Source organism: Rattus rattus, chromosome 1, assembly GCF_011064425.1.
Source record: "Rattus rattus isolate New Zealand chromosome 1, Rrattus_CSIRO_v1, whole genome shotgun sequence".
NCBI lineage: Eukaryota > Metazoa > Chordata > Mammalia > Rodentia > Muridae > Rattus > Rattus rattus.
Genome location: NC_046154.1, coordinates 40,620,291 through 40,644,732, shown reverse-complemented (window position 1 = coordinate 40,644,732; position 24,442 = coordinate 40,620,291). Strand labels below are relative to the sequence as shown.

General features: G+C 48.9%; 3 protein-coding genes across 4 annotated transcripts; 1 reads left to right on the top strand and 2 right to left on the bottom strand.

Annotated features, from left to right (window-relative positions):
• Positions 1-2,069: 2,069 nt before the first annotated feature.
• On the bottom strand, positions 2,070-2,384 carry LOC116887402 (40S ribosomal protein S12-like). Its single transcript, XM_032888999.1, has one exon. It carries the CDS (start codon positions 2,382-2,384, stop codon positions 2,100-2,102), a length of 285 nt encoding a protein of 94 aa, XP_032744890.1. The 3' UTR covers positions 2,070-2,099.
• A 7,477-nt stretch (positions 2,385-9,861) lies between these two features.
• Positions 9,862-18,223, bottom strand: Hectd3 (HECT domain E3 ubiquitin protein ligase 3). Of its 2 annotated transcripts, none has more exons than XR_004387651.1 (21): positions 17,769-18,223; positions 17,419-17,579; positions 17,086-17,178; positions 16,873-17,008; positions 16,509-16,624; positions 16,307-16,420; positions 16,090-16,172; positions 15,498-15,663; positions 15,214-15,295; positions 14,231-14,413; positions 14,047-14,099; positions 13,837-13,901; positions 13,638-13,741; positions 13,257-13,376; positions 13,062-13,151; positions 11,813-12,019; positions 11,551-11,634; positions 11,332-11,406; positions 11,126-11,207; positions 10,867-10,938; positions 9,862-10,749 (listed from the first exon to the last, which is right to left on the bottom strand). XR_004387651.1 is itself a non-coding variant. In XM_032899775.1 (21 exons), exons 1-21 carry the CDS (start codon positions 18,135-18,137, stop codon positions 10,665-10,667), a joined length of 2,586 nt encoding a protein of 861 aa, XP_032755666.1. In that variant the 5' UTR covers positions 18,138-18,222; the 3' UTR covers positions 9,862-10,664. The 2 variants fall into 2 exon arrangements, 1 of the variants encoding a protein (XP_032755666.1); XM_032899775.1 differs by having other exon boundaries at positions 11,505-11,634; positions 17,769-18,222.
• A 1,028-nt stretch (positions 18,224-19,251) lies between these two features.
• Urod (uroporphyrinogen decarboxylase) lies at positions 19,252-23,529 on the top strand. The gene is made up of 10 exons (XM_032899760.1): positions 19,252-19,349; positions 19,968-20,080; positions 20,202-20,281; positions 20,359-20,421; positions 20,659-20,856; positions 20,956-21,117; positions 22,031-22,168; positions 22,292-22,392; positions 22,490-22,556; positions 23,304-23,529. Exons 1-10 carry the CDS (start codon positions 19,330-19,332, stop codon positions 23,463-23,465), a joined length of 1,104 nt encoding a protein of 367 aa, XP_032755651.1. The 5' UTR covers positions 19,252-19,329; the 3' UTR covers positions 23,466-23,529.
• Positions 23,530-24,442: the final 913 nt, after the last annotated feature.

The following is a 24,442-nucleotide window of genomic DNA, read 5'->3' as shown; positions in this document are numbered from 1 at the left end:
AGGCGAGCCTTGAACTAACCCTCCTTCCTCTTCTCCCCGCTGGGATTACACAGGCCACTCACCTATTTCATTATTCTTTTCTGAATTACATTTATTTATTTATTGTTATCAGGCTTTGTGACAGTCATCTTGTGGGTTCATACCATCCACATTAAGTGTCCATGTTTAAACTAGTGGATTTTTAGGGAACTAGACAACTAGAGGGATTTCTCTTCTTGTGGGGGTAAAGTAATTAAAAGACTACACGTTTGTGGGGGCTGGAGAGAGGGCTCAGAGGTTAAGAGCACTGACTGCTCTTCCAGAGGTCCTGAGTTCAATTCCCAGCAACCACATGGTGGCTCACAAACATCTGTAATGAGATCTGGTGCCCTCTTCTGGTGTATAGGTGTACTTGCAGGCAGAATGCTGTATACATAATAAATAAATCTTAAAAAAAAAAAAAAAGACTACATGTTTATATTCGCTTTAAATTATTCCTTGAGGGCAGCAATTCTCAAACTTTACTGGTCCTTGGACTCTTTACACTTAAAAAATGATGGAGTTCTATTGTCGTTTTCCACAAAAGTTCTATCGTTTTTCACATTTATCACAAAGAACTCCTATTTGTGTGGTCTATATCTAACACGTGAAATGTTCGAAGTGAGGAATTTAAAGAACTATTAATTCATCCTAAAGGAAAAAAATGATAAAACGTTATGAAGAAACTTACTTCCGGCACCAAGTAACAAACTCAGTGCCTTGCCTGTGCTAAGCGAGACTACAGCTGAGCACAGCAGTTCTTCCTTTTCTGAGACAAGGTCTCGCCATGTAGCTCAGGCTGGCCTCAAACTTGATGTCCTCCTGCCTCCACTACTGCAGTGCTGAGATTATAGCTGTGCGACACTACACAGGACTGGTAATATAAATATGTAAATTAAAACAGAAACTTTCAAAGCAAAATTTCAGCAAGAAGAGTATTATTTAAAACCTTCCCCAAGGGGCTGGAGAGATGGCTCAGAGGTTAAGAGCACTGTCTGCTCTTCCAGAGGTCATGAGTTCAATTCCCAGCAACCACATGGTGGCTCACAACCATCTGTAATGAGATCTGGTGCCCTCTTCTGGCCTGCACGTGTACATGCAGGTGGAACTCTGTGTACATAATAAATAAATCTTAAAAAAAACAAAACAAAACAAAAAAACAACTTCCCCCAAATCTCTCTAATGTTTAGCTCCCAGAAAACAACTGTATTTCCCCTTCAAGGGTGGTGTATGGTGTTTTTAAACAATTTAATATTTGAAATTTTTGGGGCTGGAGAGATGGCTCAGTGGTTAAGAGCACTGACTGCTTTTCCGGAGGACCTGAGTTCAAATCCCAGCAACCACATGGTGGCTCATAACCATCTGTAATGAGAACTGATACCCTCTTCTAGTGTGTCTGAAGACAGCTACAGTGCACTCATATAAATAAAATAAATAAATCTTTAAAAAATATTAAAATTTTTGGAGATATATTTGTTACTTTTTGTGTATGAAAGGTTTTGCTTGAGTATATACGAGTGCATCCACAGCACATCTGGTGCCTGCAGAGGTCAGAAGAGGGTGTCAGGTCCCTTCTCATTGGAGTTGCAGACAGTTGCGAGCTACTCTGTGGAAACCAGACCCTGGTCCTCCGCAAGAGCGACAAGTGCTCTTAACCGCTGAGCCATCTCTTCTGCCTGTGGTGTATGGTTTTGGTTGAATTATATAATGAAAGTATGACCTCATATAGACACATAATTGGAAACATAAGAGAATTTAACCTCTTCAGATAACTATAGGGATTCTTCCTTGACATAAGTGGCAGTTTTTGAAAGGTTAATTGCATGTTTCAAAGTTATGTCAGTTATTTTTTTTTTTTTCAGAGATGGGGACTGAACCCAGGGCCTTGCGCTTGCTAGGCAAGCGCTCTACCACTGAGCTAAATCCCCAACCCCAGTTATTATTTTTTTTAATGAGCCAAAATTTTATTTATTCATGCTTGCATCTGAGTACTCCTCGATGACATCATTGGCCTGAGATTCTTTGCCATCATCCTTAGTCACTAGGCAACTGCAACCAACCGCTTTCCGTGGCTTCCCCTCTCAATCGATTTTACAGAGGCCTACCCATTCCCCTGGTTCCTTGTCGCCAACCTTTATCAGGTTGATTTTGTGCTCAGCACAAAGCACCTCCACGCGCTTGACATACACAGGCTCATCAGAGTTGGATGCAAGCACACAGAGAAGGGCTTGGCGCTTGTCTAAGGCTTTGGCAGCTTCGTGTACGCCATGTGCTAGGCCATCATGGATGAAGGCAGTCTTCAACACTTCTAGTAGAGCAATGTTGACGTCCATTACAGCTCCGGCCGCTATGCCTTCCTCAGCCATGGCGGTGGAATACTGGTGACGCCTCAACTTGAGCGCTCCCGAGCTTCCGCTTTCGCCAACTTGGCGGTGGCAGGGGAAAAGCTCAGTATTTTATATTCTATTTCCGTACAATACTTGTACTTTGTGGGCTTTTGTGTGTGTGTGCACGTGCATCTGTGCATGTGTGTGTGTGTGTGTGTGTGTGTGTGTGTGTGGTGTGTATGTGTATGTATGTATGTGGTGTGTGGTGTGTGGTATGTGTGTGTATGTGTGTGTGTGTGGTGTGTATGTGGTGTGTGGTATATGGTGTGTGTGTGTATGTGTGTGTGTGTGTAGTATTAGGGTTTGAAGTAGAACATGGCTTTATCACTACACTCCAAGTCCTCTATGCTTTTTAATCTTTTTAAAATTTTACTATTTATTAAGTGGTACACGCTCACCATGGCACTTGTCCCAGAAGACAAGCTGGGGAGTCAGGGTTCTTACCTTCCATGTGTGGGCTCCAAGGTTCAAGTTCAAGTTCCCAGGCTGGCAACAAGCAAGTACCTTTACCTGCTTAGCCATCTTGCCTGGGCCTTCTCTGCATCCGTCTGTCTGCCTGCCTGCCTGTCTGCCTGTCTGTCTGTCTGTCTGAGAGTGCTGGGATTAAAAGTATGAGCTACTTTGAAACAGAGTCTAAATTGCCCAGGGTGGTCTACAGCTTGTGAGCCTCTCCTGCCTAGCTAGAATTACAGACTTCTGTCACCAGACCTCTGAATACTTGTACTTTGGGGTGGACATTTACTCACATGATTTTCCAGCATGATATATTGACAGTTTGTAAAATACTAGTTCCCCAAGTAGTGCAGATTTTCTCAGAGCTACTTATTTTCACAATATTTGAGAATCACATGTGTTGATATTATCATTCATCTGATCAGAAATGTCCTTAAATATTGGAAAGCAAGTTTACAAAGAGAGATGTGGTCTTTGGTTTTTCAACCTCTGCTTTCAATAATCGTTCCTAAATGCTTTAACTTCCCCTGTTGCACGCTGCCTACCAGAGGTAGTGGAGGAGAAAGGTTAGGATATGGGGAAGTGGACCTGTTTAGAAATGAGTCTTTGGAGCAGATCCCATCTGCTTTGTCAGGAAACCAGCAGGTCAGTTCGCAGGTCAGCCAGCTCGATCCACTGACGAACACTTCACAAATACACCAGGAACCCAGTAAAGTAGTGTCGGGATAGCAGCAGTGGTGGCGCCACCTAACAGGAACAGCCAGGCCTCAGCTGAATCAGCATGAGTCAGCAGGAGCCACCAGGACCGGTAGGGATGCCAGGAGAAATTCTCTACCAACCCTCTCTCAACGAAGTGAAGATGAACATGAAGGAAGACGAGAGACCAGAAAGCGTTGCCAAGCTAGCTTTGCAAACAAGCCCCTGTGGTTTCCACCAGTCTTGCCTCAGCAAAACACCACATCAGCCTGTCTTAGCAAAACACCTTGTGAGTCCATGGAAGCAGCAGGAAGCCCCCAGAACACCACCAGAAGTTTTTTGGTGCGTTTCTTTGTATGACGCCACTACAAATGATGACCATTAATGAATGGTAAGGCGTACCAATACCACCCAGTGTTGTGCATGTCATTGGGTCCATAACACTAGGCATCCTTTCACCTGTGTCTGCTTCAGGAAAACATCCTTTGACATAACTGACTTCCCGGAGAAACCAGAAGTTCCCACTTCAGAGCGATGCAAGCTTTTTGGAATTCTTCCTTTCAAAAGCTCAAATATTATCATTGACAATAAATAGTGGTGGCTTTTTCTGGAAGTGACTAGCTTTATTTTTGTAAATTGTTAATCACCTTTTCATTTCAAGTAAATATAATATTCCGTAGGGGAAAAACAGTCATTTCAGCTGCAAACTCCATCCTGAAAGTACTTTTCTTGGAGCTAACTGTCCTCTTTCTTTTGTATGCACACAAGTCATCCAATTTCACCATATGGAATATTAAAAAGGCATGTGCTTAGGGCCAACATGTAATGAAATTAACATTTAAAATATTTATTTAAAAAAGTCTGGGGTTGGGGATTTAGCTCAGTGGTAGAGCGCTTGCCTAGCAAGCGCAAGGCCCTGGGTTCGGTCCCCAGCTCCGAAAATAAAAGAAAAAAAAAAAGTTTAGTTTGGGGAAACCCCATGGAAGAGGGAAAGGAGGAATCATAGGAGCCAGAGGGATCAAGGACACCACAAGAACACGGCCCACAGAACCAACTACGCAGGGCTTATAGGGGCTCCAAAGACTGGTGTGACAATCACGGACCCTGCATGGGTCTGAGCCAGGTCCTCTGCATACGTGTTATGGTTGTGTAGCCTGGTGTTCTTGGAGACTCCTAACAGTGGGAGTGGGGTGTCTCTGAATCTTGGAGCCTTTTTACCCTACTGGGTAGCCTTGTCCAGCCTTGATAAGGTTTGTGCCTAGTCTTATTGTAACTTGTTATGCTGTGCCCATTGATATTTCTGGGACATTAGCTTTTTTATTTTATTTTTTGAAGGGACTGGGAGAAGAGGGAGGGGAAACTGTGGTCAGGCTGAAATATATGAGCATTTCCAAAACAGCCAGGGCTACATGGAGAAACTGTCTCAAAAAATAAATAATAAATAATAAATAAATAAATAAATAAATAAATAAATAAATAAATAAATAAAAACAAAAAACTCCCACAGACACCAAACTGTTCGGCTTGTTTCCTTCCCTCGTCTCTCCCTGCCTTTTGCAGCCCCTGCCTTCCTGCTCCTGTCCTACCAGGTCTCCGCCCAGGTTTGCCTGGTGATCTATTTTGTTTCCTTTTGTGTTTCTTTTCTGTTTGAGTGTCTTTCTTTGCAGGTTTCTGTAGCCGGAAGATCTCGCTCCCAGCTGCTCAGTGTAAATTCCCTCTCCTGGGGGAATGCACTACTTGTTTTTGGGGTTTGGGGGGGTGTTTTTGTTTTCAGTGTTTTTGTTTTATTTTTTTTCCCTTTTTTTTTTTCCCTTTTATTTGGAGGGAATGGGAGGAAGTGGGAACAGGGTGGTGGGGGTGGCTTTTGTTTTTATTTTTTTAACTCATTTCCAGGGGATGGGAATTTTTTTTTAAAATAATGTGTCATGAATAAAGTTGTTTATGAAAAAAAGTGAAAAAAAAAAAAAACCCCAGGAGGCTGGAGATGGCTGAGCAGTTAAGAGCACTGGCTGCTTTCCTAGTTCAATTCCCAGCAACGAGTTTTGCCTGCATGTATGCCTGGTATCCACAGAGTCCAGAAGAGAGCATTGGGTTTCCTGGGACAGGAGTTACAAATGATTGTGAGCCATCCTGTGGGTGCTGGGAATTGAACCCAGGACCTCTGGAAAAGCAGCCAGGGCTCTTAACCGCTGAGCCATCTCTCCGATCCCTTCATGACCCTTTATCACACTAGATATGGGCAATATTTTATTTGTCCCGTTCTTCCCAGGACCCAAGATGTGCTAAGTGAAGTCTATTCAATTAGTTGGAATTTTCCTTCAACGTTCTATTTGGTGATAGGAAAACTAGACCTAAAGCCCAGGCTACTGAGACCTCTTCTCAAGTTTCCTTCTACATCAATTCGTGTAATTCCCTGTGAGAGCTTCATGCATACTGGCATATATCACGTATATAGGAGGTACTTTGTAAATGCTAATTAGAAACGAGTTGTTCTGCCAGGTATGATGGTGCACATCTTTAATCCCAGCACTTGGGAGGCAGAGGCAAGAGGATCTCGTGAGTTCAAGGCCAGCCTGGTTGACAAAGCAAGTTCTAGGACAGCCAGGGCTGTTACACAGAAATCCTGTTTTCAAAAACCAAACGAAAAAGAGTAGTTCCTTATTCTTTTCTGTTCATAAGTGATTGCATCTCATTTCTTTCCCAAGGCGTGTGTGTGTGTGTGTGTGTGTGTGTGTGTGTGTGTGTGTGTGTGTGTGTTGGGGTTCTTGGTGGGGCTTGCTTGGGGTTTAATAATAAAGACAAGGAGGCTCGGGAGCTGGAGAGATGGCTCAGTGGTTAGAGCACTGTCTGCTCTTCCAGAGGTCCTGAGTTCAATTCCCAGCAACCACATGGTGGCTTATGACCATCTGTAATGAGATCTGATGCCCTCTTCTGGTGTGTCTGAAGACAGCTACAGTGTGCTTATATATAATAAATAAATAAATCTTTAAAAAAAAAAAAAAAAGACAAGGAGGCTCAGCTACCCATGTAGGCTCAAGCCCACTTCCCTGCCACTGTGTCTCTCCACATGGCTATGGCTCTCTGCTCTATCCCACCCTGCTCCTGTTCTGCTAAATCCTTCTGCCCACACCCAGCATCAGCCACCAGCGTAGACAAAAGCTATTAGCATAGTAGGCGAGGTACCAAGCTTATTCACTGTGAACCAATCAGCGGCAGAACTGTATTTGTCCATCTCGTGTGCTGCCCTTCGGCCAGACTGAGGGCTACTGTGAGCTCCCCAGCAGGCAGATTGCTTTTTAACGTAATCTCGGAGAATCGTCTTTTTGGGCAGGTGAGGAAGCGACAAGCAGCTGGTGCTATGTGGGCAGCAATGACCAATTGATAATACAGGGGCTCTCCTTCACAGCCAGTTGATAGGGTGTGTGTGTGTGTGTGTGTGTGTGTGTGTGTGTGTGTGTCCTGTACTCACGCACACACTGCATATGTGTGGGATGGGGTAGGCTCAGAAGGCAATCCTGTGCAATGACACAAAAGAAACCTTTCAACAGTTGGATCACGGCTCACAAATATTCTTCCCACAGTCTGCTAGAGAACTCTCTTTGGGAATTTGCAAGCCTCACCATAATATTCCATTTGGCTGTGGGCTTGTCAGTGTGGTGAGGGATTGTTATTTTTAGAGCACTGAGTAAAAGAAAGAAATGAGAAAAGAAACTACTTTGGCCACTTACTGCAGGAACTAAAGCACTTCCAACTTAGTTTCTGCACATCAGCCTGGCAATTGCCCAGAGGGGGAGTGGTAGGTCAGAGAGCAGCAGCGACTGCTTTATTTACTAGAAAATGCTAGGCAGGAACCTCATTAGCGAGAACTTCTTCAAGCACAAAGAATTCCCACCACTGGCTTTGAAGGTCAGTGTGGACATTGGTATTCTAAGCTGATGGGTCAGATTTTAAAGAAGTAATTTGATTAATTTGGTGGTTTCCCACTTTTATCATAAACAACTTTTCAGACTGTTGACTTTCCCCTTTTTTAAAATAGGAAAATATGATTTTGAGGTCATATTTTTTTTACTCATTCATCAAATACTTACTCAGAGCCTACAGCTGAGCCTCCATGGAATTATTCCCACTTCAGGCACTTGAGAGGCAGAGGCAGGAAGATCTCTGAGTTGAGACTCGTCTGGTCTACAGAATGAGTCCCAAGACAGCCAGGACTACACAGAGAAACCCTGTTTCCCATGATAAGCTTCCTTGTTTCCTAGGAATAAACCAACATTGGTTTCCTATGGAATCGGATAATTAAAAGAGAGGGCATCTGGGAGAGTGGCTCAGTGGAAGTATACAGTACACATAAAGTAAGGGAGAGAACAAACTGGCCAAGACAATGAAAGGGCAGCAAAGAGAAGATTACGACATGAGAAATAAAGTTAGTGTGGAGCACACTCAGGTTTGGGAAAACGGCTGATCACAGGAGTGCTGACCCATGTCACAGACCACACATCTGTAGCCACAGCAACTTACTGAGGGCGATCTCACCTCCATTCATGAGGAACGCGACTGCAATCCACAGGTTGCTCCAGAGCACGCAATGGCAGAAAACTCTTCATGCTAAAGGGTTCCTTAGCATTTTGGTGGCAGATACAGTACTGCTGCAAGTCTGTGGCCAGCCTGGTCTATACAAGGAGTTTTAGACCAGGCCAGCCAAGATTGCATAGCAAGACCATGTCTCAGAAATAAAACCAAAGTAAGGACTGGAGGGAGTCTCTCAGAGACGTTTCGCTCGACGGACCGTGTAGAGAGTGAAGTGTCCCCGGCTTATGGCTTATTAGAGGATGAGATGGCCCAGCAGTAAGAGCAGGTCCAGCTCTTCCAGAGGAACTGGGTTTGGTTCTTAGCACCTATTAGCAATGTAATTTCAGCTCCTGGAGATCCAGCGCCCTCTTCTGGCCTCCTTGGGTGTCTACACTCATGCACACCCCATAGACAGCCATATGTACACACAATTTTAAAAATAAAATTTTGGGGGCTGGAGAGATGGCTCAGCGGTTAAGAGCACCGACTGCTCTCCCAGAGGTCATGAGTTCAATTCCCAGCAACCACATGGTGGCTCACAACCATGTGTAATGGGATCTGATGCTCTTTTCTGGTGTGTCTGGAAACAGCTACAGTGTACTTATATATAATAAATGAATAAATCTTAAAAAAAATAAAATAAATAAAAATAAATAAAATTTTAATAAAAAGAGAACAAAATGTTTCAGTGGATCCATGCTTAGCGGCATGCTAATTTGTCACCGAGAAGACACTTGCTCTACACTGTTACTTAGTGAGAAAGTCCTCTCTTTAAGCTTCTGTGGGGAGAGTGAGCTCTGGAGCAAACACTGACTTAGCCTCAGCGCTTTACAGCCAGCGCCTGACATTCGTACTCCTCACTTCATTTCTAAATGCATGAATAAGTAAGTGCAAAGCAGGCTGCAGAATGCGATGTAAGAGAGATATTAAGGGCATGCGTCCGGCAGAGACAAGCCACACCCCACGCACCTACAGGGAAGGCCCTTCAGACAAAGTGTGGAGGCACTCCTTCCCCAGCAGAGCTGAGGGGGCTTTGGGAGAAGGGAGCTTGGTGGGTGTGCAGCTGCTGGGGCTCGTGCTGCTTCGGCTCCTTGGGAGGGGGGGTGTTCACGTATGTCTCCTATGGGCCACCCAAAGGGCATGGGCAGGACGGGGCTGCCCCAGGAGGCTCAGTGGGTGTGAGTTTCAGAGTTTGGGAGAGATAGGTCTGGGCACGCACACAGCCATGTGAAGAGGCTTTCTCAGTGGCAGCATGACTAAAAAGGACACATTAGGAAAGATTTTAGGGTACAGCCTGTTTTGATGGGCAACTGACTGTTACAGTGGACCAGGACACCATGATGACTGTCTAGAGCGCTGTGTTTGAGGTGCAAGTACCTGGAGTAAGGCAGGGCTAGCGTCTCTGGACCCTTGTGGAGTGTATCAGGGTTGGCCTGCGCCGGGTCAGCTATCCCAGCCTCGCCCTCCATGTGCCGTCCTGTGCTCGCCTGCTTCTGGGAGTGGGCTTCCAGGCTCCGAATCCCCACAATCATCTCAAAAGAGCCAGCCTTCTGTCCTCTCTTCTGAGCTCTCATTCCCAGGCTTTGCTCCGGATGGGCCACTGTGCATCACTGTGACGCCCCTACCATCAGGCACACCCACCCCCCTGCTACCAGGACGGGGCAGCCTCGGAGCTCCTAGGACACAGCACTTTGCTAGGAGTACCATGAGTTTAGTAGGGATCCCAAAAAGCACATCCTAAAGAGATGAATTTATCCATTTATTCAATTTCCCCAATGTAAGACATTCTATAGGAGTGTCATGGAGGCCCTTGAGGGGAATGGAGGGGTGTGCACAGCCCTTAGAGCAAGTTTAACATCTAGGCCTTATGTTAGAGTATGAACAGGAATTACTGAAATTCCAGAGGACAGAAGGATCAACTGTGAAACCTTGGCGGTGAAGGAGCAGAGGTGGAGTGGAGCTGGATTTGATCCAGAAGAGAGCAGTTTGGCTGCTGTAAAGACTGAGCATTGAGTGGATGGACGTGCCACGTCCTGGGAAGAGCAAGGCCCCCACACCTCTGCTGTGGAAGGAAGAAGACTGGTATGCGAGGATGGGGTACTCAACTGGGGCTTCTTTCTTGGGGATCCGTGACCAAGGAAGATGACCACATTCTGTCCTTGGCTCCTGGCTTGAAGTACCATTCTACCAATTTTTAAATATTTTGAGCCATGGCTGAAGCTAGAAAAAAGGGGAAAAACAGGGGAAACCAAAAAATAGTCCATGGGTTGGGGAGCTAGATGGCCCCCTTCAAGTAGCTCAGGCCTGGCAGCTTGTGCTGGGCTTGTGGAAGATTCCCTCTCTCAGAGGCCGAATACCCCGGGAAGCATGCCCCAGCACGAGTAGAGCTTGTGGGTCTGTGGGGACTAGAGCATCAGGGTCAACTCATGGCTCCCACTGCGACCATACACAGGCGCAGGGCCCACTGTGCTGAGGTCACCTCTGTTGAGACCCAAACCGGGCTGGCCTGGGTGAGGGCAGCAGGACACGCTTGGCACCGCCTTACTCCTCCCAGGGACTCATGTCAGTGTCGATGGCCACACAGTTGTACGCAGCATAGCGCAGCTTCTCCTCACATACCTTGGCACTAAAGGAGGGAGGAAGATGGCTCATCGGGCAGTTCTGCTGCTTTCAGGGTGCACTTCCCTGCCAGCCACCCTCCCACTCTGAGGATGTCACCCAGTCATGGACCTGAAAGACTTACCTGGCATAGTGTGGGAGGAAGAGCGTGCTGGAGCAGGTGGAGGACTCCGGCAGAGCATCTGTGGTCTCATAGCTGCAGATGTGAAGGGCAAAGGATTAGGAAGCTGCGTGTGTGTGTGTGTGTGTGTGTGTGTGTGTGTGTGTGTGTGTGTACGCGCGCGTGCGCGTGCATGCGTGTACTTGTGTGTGTATGTGTGTATTTGTGTGTGCGTGTGCGTGTGTGTAAGGCACCTTCTGCCCCTCTCTGTACTCATACTCACCCTAGTTTGTCCGGGTAGATGTAGATCCGAGCTGGGAGGCGGCTGCGCCCAGTGACAAAGCGCAGGAAACGGCTCCGGTCCTCTGGGTGGAGAAGAAAATGAAAGCTTGCACTGATGAAGGAGGTTCTGCGAGTTCCCCGCCAGTCTCTTCAAGCCACAAGCCACACCCCAAGGCAAATGCAAGCAGAACTCTGCCCCCTACTGACCATTGGTGAAATTGTTCAGAGCCTCCCAAAAGTACTGCACTCGGGTGTCAGATGGTTCGAAGTCCTCAAACCGAGCTGGAGAGGCCAAGGCAGTTCGTTCATTCTTAGGTCTCACTCTGCTAGCCCCTAAGCCCCGCCCCTTCGGTGTCACTGCCCTATCACCTAGAACTCACTGAGCTTGCGCAGAGCATCCACAGTGACCTCTGGGTCCCCACACACCTTCTTTTCCAGCTCTTGCCAGGTCAGCAAGTCCAGCACAGCCTGTGGTACCACCTTCAGCAGACCTGCCTGCATGGCTGCCACCTAAGGAGGAGGAAAAAACCGGCTGGGAGAGGTGACCGCTACTTTCAGCATCCACCGGGGCATCTCCCTACTCGCTGGCCGACAGGAATGTGCGTAGAAGCCAGCGTCAGGGTGGATATTGGTTGCCCACCAGTGGCCTCTGCTGTTAGGGAAGGGCCTACAGCACCTGCTCTCCTACCTGCTCCTTGCTCTCCTCTAGCCGCGCCTTCTGCACCAGCTGGATGAAACGCAAGCGGTCCTCGTATCCCACCACGATGCCTGTGCCCCCAGGAATCAGCTCTACGACCTGTTGATCACTCAGGACCGTGGTGAATGTTAGCTCCTTCCCAAACTTGAACTCAAACGTCTCCTTGTCCACTCCTTCCATCACTTCCAGGAGCTTCACCTGGGGTTGGGGAGTGGCAGGGATGTCAGTCAGCTTCCCACGGGGACAGCCTCTGCCCATGGGCAATGGGAGGGCAGAGGCCGGGAAGCACCAGCCCTGGAGCTTAGGGAGCGCGCCCTGCAGGACGTGGCACCTGCTCAACCCAAATGACAGCCAGGAACCCGCTTGGCCACAAGGAAGGTGGGAGACAGGGCATCTTGGACAAAGATGAAAAATCCAAAAGCGTAAAGCATGTTTTGCCAGGGCCTGGGTGTGAGTGAAATGGCTGAGACCCAGGAGTCACGAAAGGTCTTCAGAGAGTCCACTCTGTCCTGAGCCCGGAGCAGAGGCATCTATCGGATGACTTAAATGAGGAGAGTGAGATGAATTGCCCTGGCAGCATGAGATGGGTAAGAATAGAGACAGGGACACTAGCTTTTATAGTACATGGTTGGAACAGAAGAAAGATGGCCTGAACCACAGGACAGCAGTGAGCCGGGAGACACACCCTAATTCCAGGGAGAGGCTGGACAGGATGCTGGGGAGAAGAGTTAAGAGTGACCCTAGCGGGGTTGTACGAATCTGTAATCACAGTACTTAGGGGGCAGAACGGGAAGAGCAGGAGTTCAAGGTTATGTGCCATGGTGCATGAACCTACCGTCCCCCTCCACTCTCACTTCCTCTCCGTCTCCCTCTCCCGCTCTCTCATTTTCTGACCCCCTTATCTCTCTCTCACAAGCACACAAATATGCTTTCTTATGAAAGACAAAAAACAGAGCAAACACAAAACCCACATAAAGACCCTGATGACTGCGGCATGGGTGAAGGTGGGTGGGGTGCAGCTCTGAGCCTGCAGCCCAGCAGGGCAGTGGTCTGGGGAGGAGGCAGAGCCTGCAGAGTGCAAGGTTCAGCAGTGCCACCCTGGGTTAAGGCACGGGTGCACCCAGCCTAAGGGAAGGAGTGAGAGCTGGAGGTAAGGACTTTAGGAGTTAGCAGCACCAGTATGGGAGTGGATGGGACTGGGGAGACACCGGTACAGGAAGCAGTGGGTCTGGCCACTCACCAGCACGGAGTCCACAGCTGGGAAGTCTTTGCTCCAGCTCACCTCCTCACCAGACAGCTGCTTCCACACGAACCCAGGCAGGGCCAGCACCTGTGTGCCAAACAGAACCACCTCCTTACTGAACTGGCCCAGTCTGCTGGCCCTTCCTTTGAAGGACCTGGGCTCAGCTGACAGGGTGATGACTGGGTTACTCACCAGGAACTCCTTACCCCGAAGGGCAGCCCCCATCAACTGTCCAATCCACTCATACTTGGCAAAGTCTCGGCAAGAAGGATTTGGCACATACATGTCCCGGGCCTCACCAGTGCCATTGCCCTGCCCCAGAGACAGAGTTGTCAGCAGGACATGGGGTAGACCCTTTTTTCCTACCTACAGTAACCCACAGACCTCACCAGAAGTATACTGCCTCCAGCCCACCATCCGTCCTAATGCACAAAGGATGTTCCTCTCCGCTCCTCTCCCTCTTTGCAGAGGCTGCCTCAAGCAATTCCCTCCACTGCCCCCTCTAGTTCTATCAGGTTCTCCAGAGGTTTCCAGAAATAGCAGAAATTTGGTGGTGGATGGGAAGGCAATCACCTGGTTCGCCGTGCGCACAAAGAAGGGCAGAGGCACTGGGGTGTCGGCTGAGCTGGGGCACAGCTCTTCTGACATATCTGCCAGGCTGTCACGGAAACCACCGCCTGAAATGACAAATGCTCTCAGCTGGGCACCTCAGAGTCCCAGAAGGCTCTAACGCCCTAGTAGTCAGCAATTGGAACCCATGTCAAGGCCTCACCTTGGTCAATGATCCCTTCCGCAATGAATTTACATTCCCACCACTGGTCATAGCGCATGGGCCACCTGTAAACAGGGACGAAGAATCTCTGGTATGCGGGACTGAGCTCAGGCACAGTAACAGGCCCAGGGATCAGCCAGGAAAAGGACTACAGAGTGTGATGTAAGAGGTACCGGGCGGTGTGTACAATCCCTTTCCCTCACGCCATACCTGTAGTCCAAGGGTTTCTCATACTTGTCGGAAGGCTTGAGGCCTTCATAAACCTGGGGGCAAGAGGAGGAGTTAGGGAAGTCTGTGTCAGAGCTGTCCCTATTCTTGCCCAAAGGCCTTGCTCAAGTCTCTCTTGAATCAAACCCCTAGGCCCTTTCTGGCCCTCCCTCGGTCTAGTCCAGACCTGGGTGAAAACTGCATTCTTGCAGGCAGGGTCCCGAGAAGGGCAGGCACGGTGTTCCATGGCAAGGCGCCGGTTGATGTACAGCCGCGGCATGAAGCTGGGCTTGCTGCTTTCTGAATCGCGCAGGCACTGTGTTACCAGGCTGGGCCGCTGGCGTGACAGCAGCAGGAACTGTTTCACTTGCTGGTGAGGAAAGGTGGCCAGGGCAGAGTGAGTGGACAGTCACTAGTGTCTCGGCCCTGGGACTTTCCTCTACACCTGGACCCCACTCCACCGCTCCAGTCCAAGTCTATCCACTCTACTCTTGCCTCTAGTTTTTCTTTTAAATTAACCACAGAGGGGAAAAACTTAAAACCTCAACGCAAATCTAACATTCTTACAAACTTTCTCTGACTTCCACCAACCAGAGAAAAGTCCCTACGTCACAGCCTGTTACACTTGAGAAGAGACTGTGTTTCCTGTCAGCCAGGTTCCATACCCACACCTAGCTGTATGGTTTCCTTAAGTCATGTGGAGCTGCTGTAGGACCCACTGGGTCCCTTTCGGACAGTGGCCCCGCCTGAGTTGTTACTTTTCCTCCCTCCTATAGCACGTTTCACAGCCTGTCTGGAAACTGGCCCCTCAAACACTAACTTTTGGTCAGCCGTGTCTGGCTTTCTTCTTGGTTTTCAGAACCAATAAGGGTCTAGCCCCAGAGGGGTTCTAGGAACTTTCTGCTAAAGAATGAAAACTAAGGGCTGGAAAGGTAGCTCAGTGGTTAAAAGCACTGACTGCTCTTCGAGAGGTCCTGAGTTCAAATCCCAACAACCACATGGTGGCTCACAATCATCTGTAATGGGATCTGATGCCCTCTTCTGGTGTGTCTGAAGACGGCTACAGTGTACTCATATACATAAAATACGTAAGTAAATCTTAAAAAAAAAAAAAAAGAAAACTAGGCAAATAGCCCAATGTCCTGAGAAGTACTATAGGCCCAGTCTCACCTTAATCTCACTGAAGGTGCCCAGTGTGTGGTCCCATGCAGGTACTAGGTGGTGCAGGACACTGTCCAGGATTTTGATGAATCTGTGGTAGGGTGGTAATATAAAGAGTTTGGCATGAATGTAAGACCCCAGTCTCTAATCCGCAGGGACAGAAGCAAGGCTCAGGAGGTGCTCTGGGCCTTGAAGCAGAATGATTTATTTTACCAGACTTTGGGGCCTCCTCCATGCAGATTCCCAAGGCTTAGGGAAGGAAGAGAAGCCTGCAGGGCCAGGACCCTACCTACCTCTGCAGAAGGACGGCTCTCCGGTACAGTACTTCAGGGTCAGTGCCTTCCAGGCGTGGATATCGCACCAGACTGGCCGGCTGGAACAGGTCTGCATTCAGCCCTAGCTCCCGCTGTCTAGATGACTTGATCTTGACCCCTCGAAGACGAACATCTATCCCATCATCTGAGGATGGGTGGGGTCAGAACACGGCCATTTACTGTGCCCACTGCTTGCTGGGCCCTCAGACCCGGGAATGGCTCCCAACAGTGGGCATTCTGTCACTGTCAGCCACAGAAGTTTCAGAGATTCTACCGTGATTCTCTCTCTCTCTCTCACACACACACACACACACACACACACACACACACACACACACACACACACTCATTCCATCTCTATGCTGCTAGGATGCTTGTGGAGCCCAACCAGCTCCTTTCTAGATGAGCCCAACTATCTCTATGGCTTTAAGGTTGGCTTACACCCAGCACCGTATACTATCTCTGATGCCGTAGCTTTACCCTAACTCCAAGTCTATCCATTCCCTTCTCTCCACGCTATCAGGCTGTCCTCACCCACATCCCGGGGACTCCTTATAGCCCTGAGCCCTACCTCGACACTCAACGATTCGGATCTCAATGATTGGAAGGTGGACGGTCATGTCCTCTAATACACAGACATCCCCGATCAGGGTCCTAGGAGACAGGCATAAAGCAGTTCAGATATTTGCTGCCTCAGGCTTCAGGAACTTCTGGGGCTCCATTCAAGCTGAGCATGGCCCCACTGTTAACATCGTGTCCCACCTCCCACTCCAGGGAGTCCTGCTCACTCGTCAATGTTCACGTCACTCAGCTTCTTCAGGTTGTCCCCTTCACCCCCATAGACCACAACCCGCTTCGGCATGAAGTTGTCATCTGTGGTATCCACTGTGAGTAGCAGCTTCCTGAGGACTCAGAGTATGTATCTGAGTGAGTCTCTAGGCACCCATAGCACATGGCTCACCCACCCTGTCATGCCCAGAGCCTACTCACTTGACAATCGTGCCTTTCTTCATGGTAAGCCGTACCCAGTGTTGGCACTGGGACCCATCGCTCTCCCAGTAGGTATCTGCATTACTATCTGTCAGGCAGGATACATTGAACTCCTCCTAAGGTAGGGGCAGAGAGGTGGAATCACACTGGGCATGCGTTTTGGGCTAGGGAACAGAAACAGTAGAGTTGGAGTGGGTGTAGGGTAGGAAAGCTGTCTGGGGTTCCTTAAAGGGGTTCCAAGGGTAGTGGGACTAAGTATGGCCTATAGGGATGATGGTTTGGTCCTAGTTTGGTGATGGGAGTTCTGGACCTAGCACTGAGGGATGTGACTGTATCTAGGCACAGGAGGAGTCCCAGCACCCACCGTATAGGAAGAAACATCTATGCTCTCCACATACTGCTTCACGCTACCCAGGTTCTCATCTTCTTTGCCCAGGTGGTCATATAAGAAGTGGATCAGGTCTTCGTCGCACTCATATGTCCACGTTGGCGGTACATAGCTAAACAACCCAAACCCCTAATTAAGTTGGGTTCAGTCCCTGATCCCTCCTCTCTCACCCCATTACAGATAACTCACAGTAGTCTTTGTACAGCTTCTGTGTATGCCTCTGCTGGCTGAGGCCTGGAGCCCAGGCGATGTGAGTACGTCAGGTCCACCACCTGTTCCCATCTGTGAGGCACAGAGTGGAGTAAATGAGGAGGGAGACATGGGCAACAGAAACCACCTTAGGATCTGGAGCCTTCTCGAGTTCTAGCTCCAAGCCTCTAGAAGCCTCATCCTCCTTCAGGTCTCATCTCTGCCAGTTCTTACTCCCACCCAAATCTCTCTCACAACCTAAGGTTTGGATTTTGGTTGTGTTTCCAACCCCGCCTCCCCAGACGCCAAATCGTGTTCCTTCAGTTGCAGGACCTGAGCACCGGCCGGTAGTCCACGCCAAATAGCTGCTGCTGCCGTTGCAGGTGGTCCGGAGTGTCGATAGGTACAAGGCGGGCTCCGCCCTCCGCTGGGCGACACACTAGAAGCCAGCCTTCGTCCAAACTACAGTCACTCAGGTGTTCAGCCAGCTGCTCCTGCAGGGACGCGCCAGATGGAGATAGCCGTCAGGGGACAGAAATCAGCTCAATTGCTCGCCCAGCCCAACCCAGGGCAAAGAGCACGGAAAGCAATGCCAGCTCACTATGGGATAAAGGGGCAGAACAACCAGAGCTTTGGCTAGATCCAGGGGGTCTTTTGTGGGGTCCCGGCCAGCCGGGGCGCACCTTGGTTAACTTCACCCAGAGCCCGTGGCCGTTGCACAGCTCCTCGCCGGTGGTGCGTACGCAGGCGCCTCGCCGAAGCTCGATACTGTCACGGGCGGCGCGCAGCGGTCCCGAGCCTGTGCCCGGGGCAGGGCCCGCAGCACCCACACGCAGTCCCAGGCCCTCTGCCTCCCACACAGGCAGCAGCACGCGCGAGGGTCCCGCCGGGTCCTTGTAAAGCTTGTAGAGCACCTCTCGGGGCACGAAAGCCAGCGCCGCAGGCAGTGGCAGCCCGGCCCGGAGGCTCCGCGCCGCCTCGGCCAGGAAGCGCACGCGACCCAGGAGCTGTCGCGGGGACTCAAGCGCTGCGCCGGGGCCGGGGCCGGCCATAGTGAAGCCCGTGATGTGAGACTTGTCCAGGGAAATCCTGCCCCGCCGCAGCCCGGGGACTGCAAGCAGAGCTTCCCACCACACCCTGCCCCACCTCCCACCCTACTTTACCGTATGTTTTAGATTAAATGCACAACCTATTACTACCAAATTTGTCAGGTGTACTCTGATAGTTCCTATTTTGTGGCTCGCTCCTCTCACCACCCCTTCCGCCCTGACCCTGGCTTATCAAATCAGACTCAAAACTAGACTCTTAAGGTAAGGTCTCATTATGTAGCCCAGGCTGATCTCGAGCTCGCGATCCTCTAACTAGAGCTAGTGCTACTACCCTTGTTCAAGCCTTTATTCGATCTACTCTGATGCTTTGGCCTCATGTTTTTCTCTCCCTGTCCCTAACAAACATTACATTTGAAGGAATCTTTTTTGTTGGGTTGTATTGTTTTGTTGAGACAGGGTTTCTCTGTGTAGCTTTGATTGTACTGGAACTCACTTTGTAGACCAGATTGACCTCAAACTTAAAAGATCCTCGCACCTCTACCATCCGACTGCTGGGATTAAAAGCGTGAGCTACCACGCCAGACTTGAGAAATCTCATAAAAATTGCTCAACTATCTGTCCTAGGGGGCGCATGACTAAATGTTCAGTCACTGACAGAAATGTACAATCACTCTGGATGGACGCTATTTGTTGCTTCTAATTCCAGAAGACTAATAATTGTTGCCCACTTAAATGTGATTGCCAAGTTTTGGTTTAAACGATTGGTAGAGCAGTCCCTGTCTTGAGCAGCACTCTATCATTCCTACAAATTGGTTAGTAATGTACATGTGGACTCTAAAATCTTCGGCTCCTTTACAACCTTCTGCACCGTTCATTTGCCAAACAACATTGTTAGACTTATGAACGGGAGTGAGAGCGAGGCCTGTGCTAAGTCTTCAGTATTTCTAGACCACAGATGAGAAAAGTTTAAACTTTCCTTTGGGTCATTTGTTACTGCGTCGCCACAGTGGACTTTACGGTGAAAAATTGATGGGGTCCTACGGGCAGCGGGGAAGGCAGCCCCACAGCTGTCACTGGGCTGGTCACGTGGTTCTCAATATGGCGCCGCCCATGGTTCTCTTCAGGAAGGGGCGGGGCCTGGACTGTAGGGGCGGAGACTCAGATTAAAGCTGTGACCGCTCAGATACTGTTTACCATGGAGGCGAACGGCTTGGGGTGAGTTTTCTGTTGCACGCGCTGTAGCTACGTTGCTTTCTGATCCGAGTCTTCCAATTCAGGGATATGTCCTTAAACTCTTATTTTTCTGGAGATCTCCAAGCACCAACCCAAGTCGCGGAGATTCCATATCTTCCAATCATGGAACGGAACCTTTTCGTTCCCTGCCCCCCTCTTCCCGCAGTCTCCATTCCACGGACTACCTTGCGGGACTGCATTCCAAGACTTCCTTTCTAGGTGACTCAGAACTAACTGGCACCTGGGACCATCAGCTTTGATCCTTTCTCTCTTGGTTTGGGGACCTCAGCTTCAGAAGCTTACCTGAAATTAACTCCCTTTCCCCAAACTTCCTTACTGGATTTTCTTTCCACTTCCCTAGTCCCTCCAGTTTCTTTGAGTTTGGGAAAGTGGACAAATGTGTAGGAAAGAGGCCCTAGTGGGGCCCTTCTCCTGGAAACTTGTGTGCAACTTGATAGAGGGGAGGAGGTGTGGGTGGGGAGCCATGGTTAGCAAGCAGGCCTGGAGGAGGCAGATAGCGGCCTGACTGAACCCACGCCTTCCCCAAACCACGGTCTAGCATAATGACATTTACTCCTGTACATTCCATCTCATCCCCAGACTCCAGAATTTCCCGGAGCTGAAGAATGACACGTTCTTGAGAGCAGCCTGGGGAGAGGAAACAGACTATACTCCTGTTTGGTGCATGAGACAAGCAGGCCGCTACTTACCAGGTCAGGGGTAAAGCTGTGGTCTAGATAAAACCTGAAATTCTAGTTGGTGAAATTCTTCAGGGGAAGATGGTAACTTTGGAAGACCTCATGGTTGAGTCCTGTTCTCCATCTCCTCTTGTAGAGTTTAGGGAAACCAGGGCTGCCCAGGACTTCTTTAGCACCTGTAGATCTCCTGAGGCTTGCTGTGAACTGACTCTGCAGGTGAGGGCCCCACAAACGAGGGTGGGGTTTATGCCCTCAGTGGGTGGCCTTACTAACCTATTTGCTATTCCCTGCAGCCACTGCGAAGGTTTCCTCTGGATGCTGCTATAATTTTCTCTGACATCCTTGTTGTACCCCAGGTACTCAATCCTAATCCTGGAATGTGGGCTTTAAAAAAGGGGGAGAGAGGAATGCACTCATTGCAAATCCTCTGTCCTATCAGGTTTCAAGATAATTTCAGAAGTGGGAAGAGGAAAACACTAGGAATGGAGTTTACAGGGGGGGCGGGGTCCAGCCTTTTCTTTGTTGCATGTGTTGAACAGAACCCTTCCCTCTGAGTTCCAAGTTGTGTACCCGGATATTTTATCCCCCTTAAGGCACTGGGCATGGAGGTGACCATGGTACCTGGCAAAGGACCCAGCTTTCCAGAGCCATTAAGAGAAGAGCGGGACTTAGAGCGTCTACGGGATCCAGCAGCAGTGGCTTCAGAGTTAGGCTATGTGTTCCAAGCCATCACCCTTACCCGACAACAGCTGGCTGGACGTGTGCCACTGATTGGCTTTGCTGGTGCTCCGGTAATGTGGCACAGGGGTGTGGACAGGAGCATGAAGAGATCAGGCTAGGTCTGGAATAGACAAAGAATTCTATGTCCTGCCATCTGCATCTTTCTGCAGTGGACCCTGATGACGTACATGGTTGAAGGCGGCAGTTCAAGTACCATGGCTCAGGCCAAGCGATGGCTCTATCAGAAGCCACTGGCCAGTCACAAGCTGCTTGGCATACTCACTGATGCTCTGGTCCCATATCTAATAGGACAAGTAGCTGCTGGTGCTCAGGTGAGTCTTAGGGACAAATAGGTTGCAGCTTGGTCTATGAGGATCCAAGGCAATGGTTTCCTAAACTGGAGAAATGAGGGGTGTTACTTTTCCTCCAGTGATCTGGTTAGAGTATCTAAGTGGTTCTCAACCTTCTGATACTGTCACCCTTTAATACAGTTCCTCACGGTGTGGTGACCCCAACTGTAAAATTACTTTGTTGTTACTTCATAGCTGTAACTTTGCTCTGTTGTGAATCGTAAACATCTGATTTGTAGGATATCTGATCTTTGTGAAAGGGTCAATCCACCCCAAAGGGGTTGTGACCCACAGGTTGAGAACCATTCCTTAGCCCTTCCTGAAGCTGTCAGCCGGACTTTAAGGTCTTAGTATTTGCAGTGTAAAGTTGCTGTTAGGATCTGGAGAAGGTAAAACTTTTTTTTTTTTGATTCACCTGCTTCTGTCCCCCAACTGCTGGGGTTAAAGTCGTGTGTGCCACTCACTACCTGTCTGTCTCTCTCCCCTTTCTTTCTTTCTTTTCTTTCTTTCTTTCTTTCTTTCTTTCTTTCTTTCCCTTCCTTCCTTCCTTCCTTCCTTCCTTTTTTTTTGTTTGTTTCTCTTGTGTATCCTTCCTTCCTTTTTTTTTATTTATTTGTTTATCTGAGTACACTGTGTTCAGATTGGCTGAAGTGGCATCAATCCCATTATGGATGGTTGTTTTTTGGTTGCTTTAATTGAACTCAAAACCTCTGGAAGAGCAGGAATTGAGCCATCCTCCAGCCTCTCTTGTGTATCTTTGGGGAATGTGTCATTTTTTTTCTTTAAGGCAAAACTTTTGAAATTGAGCTCACCTGAGGAGAATGTGTCACCAAAGTCACGTGTATGTGGAGCCTGAGGTACTTCCTCTTTGTGTGTTTTTATCACCTATTTACAGGCATTGCAGCTCTTTGAGTCCCACGCAGGACATCTTGGCTCCGAGCTCTTCAGCAAGTTTGCACTGCCTTACATCCGTGATGTGGCCAAGCGAGTGAAGGCTGGGTTGCAGAAGGCGGGCCTGGCACCAGTGCCCATGGTGAGGACTGGGACAGGCTGAGTGAAGGGTGCAGCTCTCAGCCTGCAGAGACTGAAATCACCACTTGAGGGCAGCAGAAGCACACCCAAGAGAGGCTTAGTGTCAGATCTGCTTTCTCTCCAGATCATCTTTGCCAAGGATGGACATTTTGCCCTGGAAGAGCTGGCCCAGGCTGGCTATGAGGTAGTTGGACTTGACTGGACAGTGGCTCCAAAGAAAGCCCGGTGAGTGAGGGAGAAGTGGGCAGGAGAGGCTGAGGTGGAGGGGGTAAAATCCCCAAACAGTACAGTGGTGAGAATGTGGCGGTGCCTCTGCTTCTAGGGAACGTGTTGGAAAGACAGTGACTCTGCAGGGGAACCTGGATCCCTGTGCCCTGTATGCATCTGAGGTAATAACTGGGTGCAACATGTGTGTACAAGGTTTTCTCTGCGCAATGTGCAATGGCTGGGTGATCATGTATGTATGGTTTTATTACACCTGTTTCCCCTCTCCTCTATTCTATACACACAATGTAAACTCTAAGAAAACAGGACATTTTTAAAATTTAAATTTTATTTTTGTGGCTGTCCATTTGAACCCTCACGGACACTCCTTGAAACTAAGGACCCAACCCAGAGCCTTGTGCTTGCTGGGAAAGCTTTTTACTACTGAGTTAAGTCCCTAACCCTGCCTCTCTTTTTTGAGACAGAGTCTCATGTAGCCCAGGTTAGCCTCAACCTCACTGTGTTGCTGAGGCTGGCCTTGAAAGTGCCAGGATTATGGATATACCCATCACACCCAGCTCTCATTTGTAATTTTGGTAATATTTACTATTGTTATTGTGTGTTGGGTCTGTATGCTATGCTGCATATAAGGAGGTTAGAGTACAGCTTTGTGGAGTCAGTTATCGTCTATCTTTTTATGGTCCTAGTGATTGAACTGAGGTCATCAGGGTTGCATAGCAAGCACCTGACCTGCCAAACCATCTCGCAGGCTCCTCACTTCTGTTTTCTTAATATCTGAGACATATGAGGCTTCTGATAGATGTTGTTACTGACAGTAACCCTGTGTAGAAGCACTCCTGTGCATATATATATATAGGGAGAATACAGCGTTGCTGGCCTCTCCTATGGACAGTACTCTCTTGGTTCTCTAGGAAGAGATTGGTCGACTGGTGCAGCAGATGCTGGATGACTTTGGGCCACAGCGCTACATTGCCAACCTAGGGCATGGGCTTTACCCTGACATGGACCCAGAACACGTAGGAGCCTTTGTGGATGCAGTACACAAACACTCACGCCTGCTTCGACAGAATTGAGTATGAGCTTTTCTGCTCAAGTACCACCGACACAGATTGTTTCCAGGAGAATAAAACTTCCAGAGTTGGAGTCTGGCGTGCTGCTTTGTTTGTAAAGGCTTATGTCCTTGTCCTCAGGTCTTTCTGAAGCCCCACACCCTCCACACTCCTCCTGCCCAATTCTCTCTCTCTCTCTCTCTCACACACGCACGCACGCACACACGCATGCACACACGCATGTACACGCGCGCTGAAGGCCTCAAACTCGCAGAGATCCACCTACCTGCCTCTCAAGTGCTGGAATTAAAGGCGCATACCACTAGGCCTAGCTCCTTCGTTCCTTTTGTCAAGCTTCCTGTGCATAGTCTAGCCAAGTGTAGGGCTCAGGTATCAGTGAAGAAGTGAGCATGCACTACATATAGCATTAGCACCAGGCTCAGACTACCGTTATGCTATCAGCCATCCAAGCTCAGGATTGAGGTAATACTAGGTACAGCGTTCCAGGTAGTTGGGGCTATGGCATTTAAAGACAAGGGTTGGGGTACCTGTAACTTAGGTCTTTGTGTCTCAGAAGGAAGAAGAGAGTTCAAAAGGGGCACAGAAGATGCTAAAACAGTGCAGAGTTCAGGAGGCAAGAGGAGCTAAGGTAAATAGGGGCTAAGGAGACTTTAGTTTTGATACCACAGTAGGGGAGGGTAGAAAGATAAAGAGCTAAGTTGCTTAGGATTGGAGCCTTAGGCTGTCCAGCTAAGGTCTCTGACGCCAAAGGGCCTCTGGCATTTAAGTTCATTGTGCATTGTTTTCTGAGTATACCCACTGATTTACTCAGAATCTTGTGCTCCTGATAATCATATGATATTGGGAGAGTACTGTTTCCTAGGACAGTTTTGAGGTGCCTTGGAACTATGGATGTGGGTGTAATGTGAGGAATCTTCCATCTGTCCATTACTGTATATCTCTGTTTAAGCCCAACCAACTCCCTGTCCCGTCAAAGGAGA

Coding starts and splice junctions, on each gene's coding strand:
- Hectd3 (XM_032899775.1), bottom strand. CDS start 18,137: ATGGCCGGCCCCGGCCCCGGCGCAGCGCTTGAGTCCCCGCGACAGCTC. Junction 16,625..16,872: donor TAGATGTTTCTTCCTATACG/GTGGGTGCTGGG, acceptor CCCCTACCTTAG/GAGGAGTTCAATGTATCCTG. Junction 13,902..14,046: donor GAGAAACCCTTGGACTACAG/GTATGGCGTGAG, acceptor CCCTGTTTACAG/GTGGCCCATGCGCTATGACC.
- LOC116887402 (XM_032888999.1), bottom strand. CDS start 2,384: ATGGCTGAGGAAGGCATAGCGGCCGGAGCTGTAATGGACGTCAACATT.
- Urod (XM_032899760.1), top strand. CDS start 19,330: ATGGAGGCGAACGGCTTGGG. Junction 19,350..19,967: donor ATGGAGGCGAACGGCTTGGG/GTGAGTTTTCTG, acceptor TCTCATCCCCAG/ACTCCAGAATTTCCCGGAGC. Junction 20,857..20,955: donor TTGGCTTTGCTGGTGCTCCG/GTAATGTGGCAC, acceptor ATCTTTCTGCAG/TGGACCCTGATGACGTACAT.